At 61.0% G+C, this 1,276-nt stretch overlaps 1 protein-coding gene across 1 annotated transcript in view; it reads left to right on the top strand.

Annotated features, from left to right (window-relative positions):
- CCDC102A (coiled-coil domain containing 102A) overlaps positions 1 to 1,276 on the top strand; it is a gene marked incomplete at its 5' end in the record, with an annotated part of 2,769 nt that overhangs the window by 370 nt on the left and 1,123 nt on the right. The window contains 2 exons of the mRNA XM_010168241.1: positions 608 to 810; positions 926 to 1,034. Of these exons, the coding sequence (XP_010166543.1) occupies positions 608 to 810; positions 926 to 1,034 (312 nt within the window). The remainder of the gene's footprint in view (positions 1 to 607; positions 811 to 925; positions 1,035 to 1,276) is intronic.

Genomic DNA, 1,276 nt, shown 5'->3' with positions numbered 1-1,276 from the left:
GCGATGGCTCGAATGCCAGGGTGTCTGTACGTGCTTCTGGCAGAGGTCTGTGGTGAAGGGAGGAGGAAGGAGGGGACACCAGAGCCACCCCAGCTCCTCTGACCATCCCTTCTCTGCTGCCATCGGCTCTGTCCCGACGCAGAAGTCACGGCTTGGGGTGCCACACCATGCCGGTTCAGTCACCTGACAGCATGGCTGCCAAGCGGCAAATCTGAGCCTAATCTGAGCATCCTCCACGGGCTCCCTGCTCCATCCCTGGGGACGTCCTGTCCCGTCCCCAAAAAACCTCTTGTAGCTCATTTACCACATCCTCATGGAGAGCCTGGTGGAAGATCGCCCATGTGACAGTCACAGTGAGGTTGGTGTAATAAATCAGTAGTATCTCACCCCAAATTTCCAGCGAGGTGGGGAGCTGGCAGCAGAGCGTGGTGGTGTATGGGAGCTTCCCTGGGAGGATGAGTCCCTCTCCATCAGCCTTGGGGTGTCCCTGGGGACTGGAGGGAGGGATGCTCATGGTTATGGGGTAAAGGCTGGGTGCTGCCAGGGCTGCCCCCTCACCCATGTGTGACTCCCTGTCCCCTGTGCTGGGCCACCCATGGTGCCGCAGGAGCTGGAGCTGATGGAGAACATCTTGACGAGCAAGCAGGACGAGAGCTGGGAGCAGCGGGGCTCCCGGGCCTCCTTCACCCGCCAGGAGCGGAGCCGCCTGCTCTGGGAGGACGTCAGCGTCATGGAGGAGGATGCCACCAAAGTGACCGCCCTGAAGCTGAGGCTGGATGAGTCCCAAAAAGTGCTGCTCAAGGAGCGGGAGTGAGTGCTTGGGGTGTCATCCTCGTGGGGTGTCAGTCGAGCCCAGCCCAGTCCCCACCGAGATGGGATGTCCCGTGGGGTTCTCCCGGCTGTAACCAGCATTGCGTCTCCCCAGGGACAAGCTGGCTCTCAGCAAGAGCATCGAGAAGCTGGAGGGCGAGCTCAGCCAGTGGAAGATCAAGTATGAGGAGCTCAACAAGAACAAGCAGGAGGTGATGAAGCAGGTGAGCAAGGTGCCCAGGGACCAGGTGCTCTGGGGGGGGTGGCCTGTCCCCCAGCAGGTGGCATGTCCTGGTGGCTGGACATGGTGACCCACACCCACCTCCCCAACTCCAGGGTCTTCGTTAAGGGTCTTAATTAGCACTGTTGAGCCAGTTGGTCCATCCATAGGTTGGGTGGATGGGTGCAGGCAGGGCTCAGATGGTGGAAGGTGGGTGCTCGCTGCCCTCCTTGGGTGCTCTCCCCC

The sequence above is a fragment of the Antrostomus carolinensis genome, unplaced genomic scaffold, assembly GCF_000700745.2.
Source record: "Antrostomus carolinensis isolate BGI_N321 unplaced genomic scaffold, ASM70074v2 scaffold34765, whole genome shotgun sequence".
Lineage (NCBI taxonomy): Eukaryota > Metazoa > Chordata > Aves > Caprimulgiformes > Caprimulgidae > Antrostomus > Antrostomus carolinensis.
This window is presented reverse-complemented; position numbering and strand designations above follow the sequence as displayed.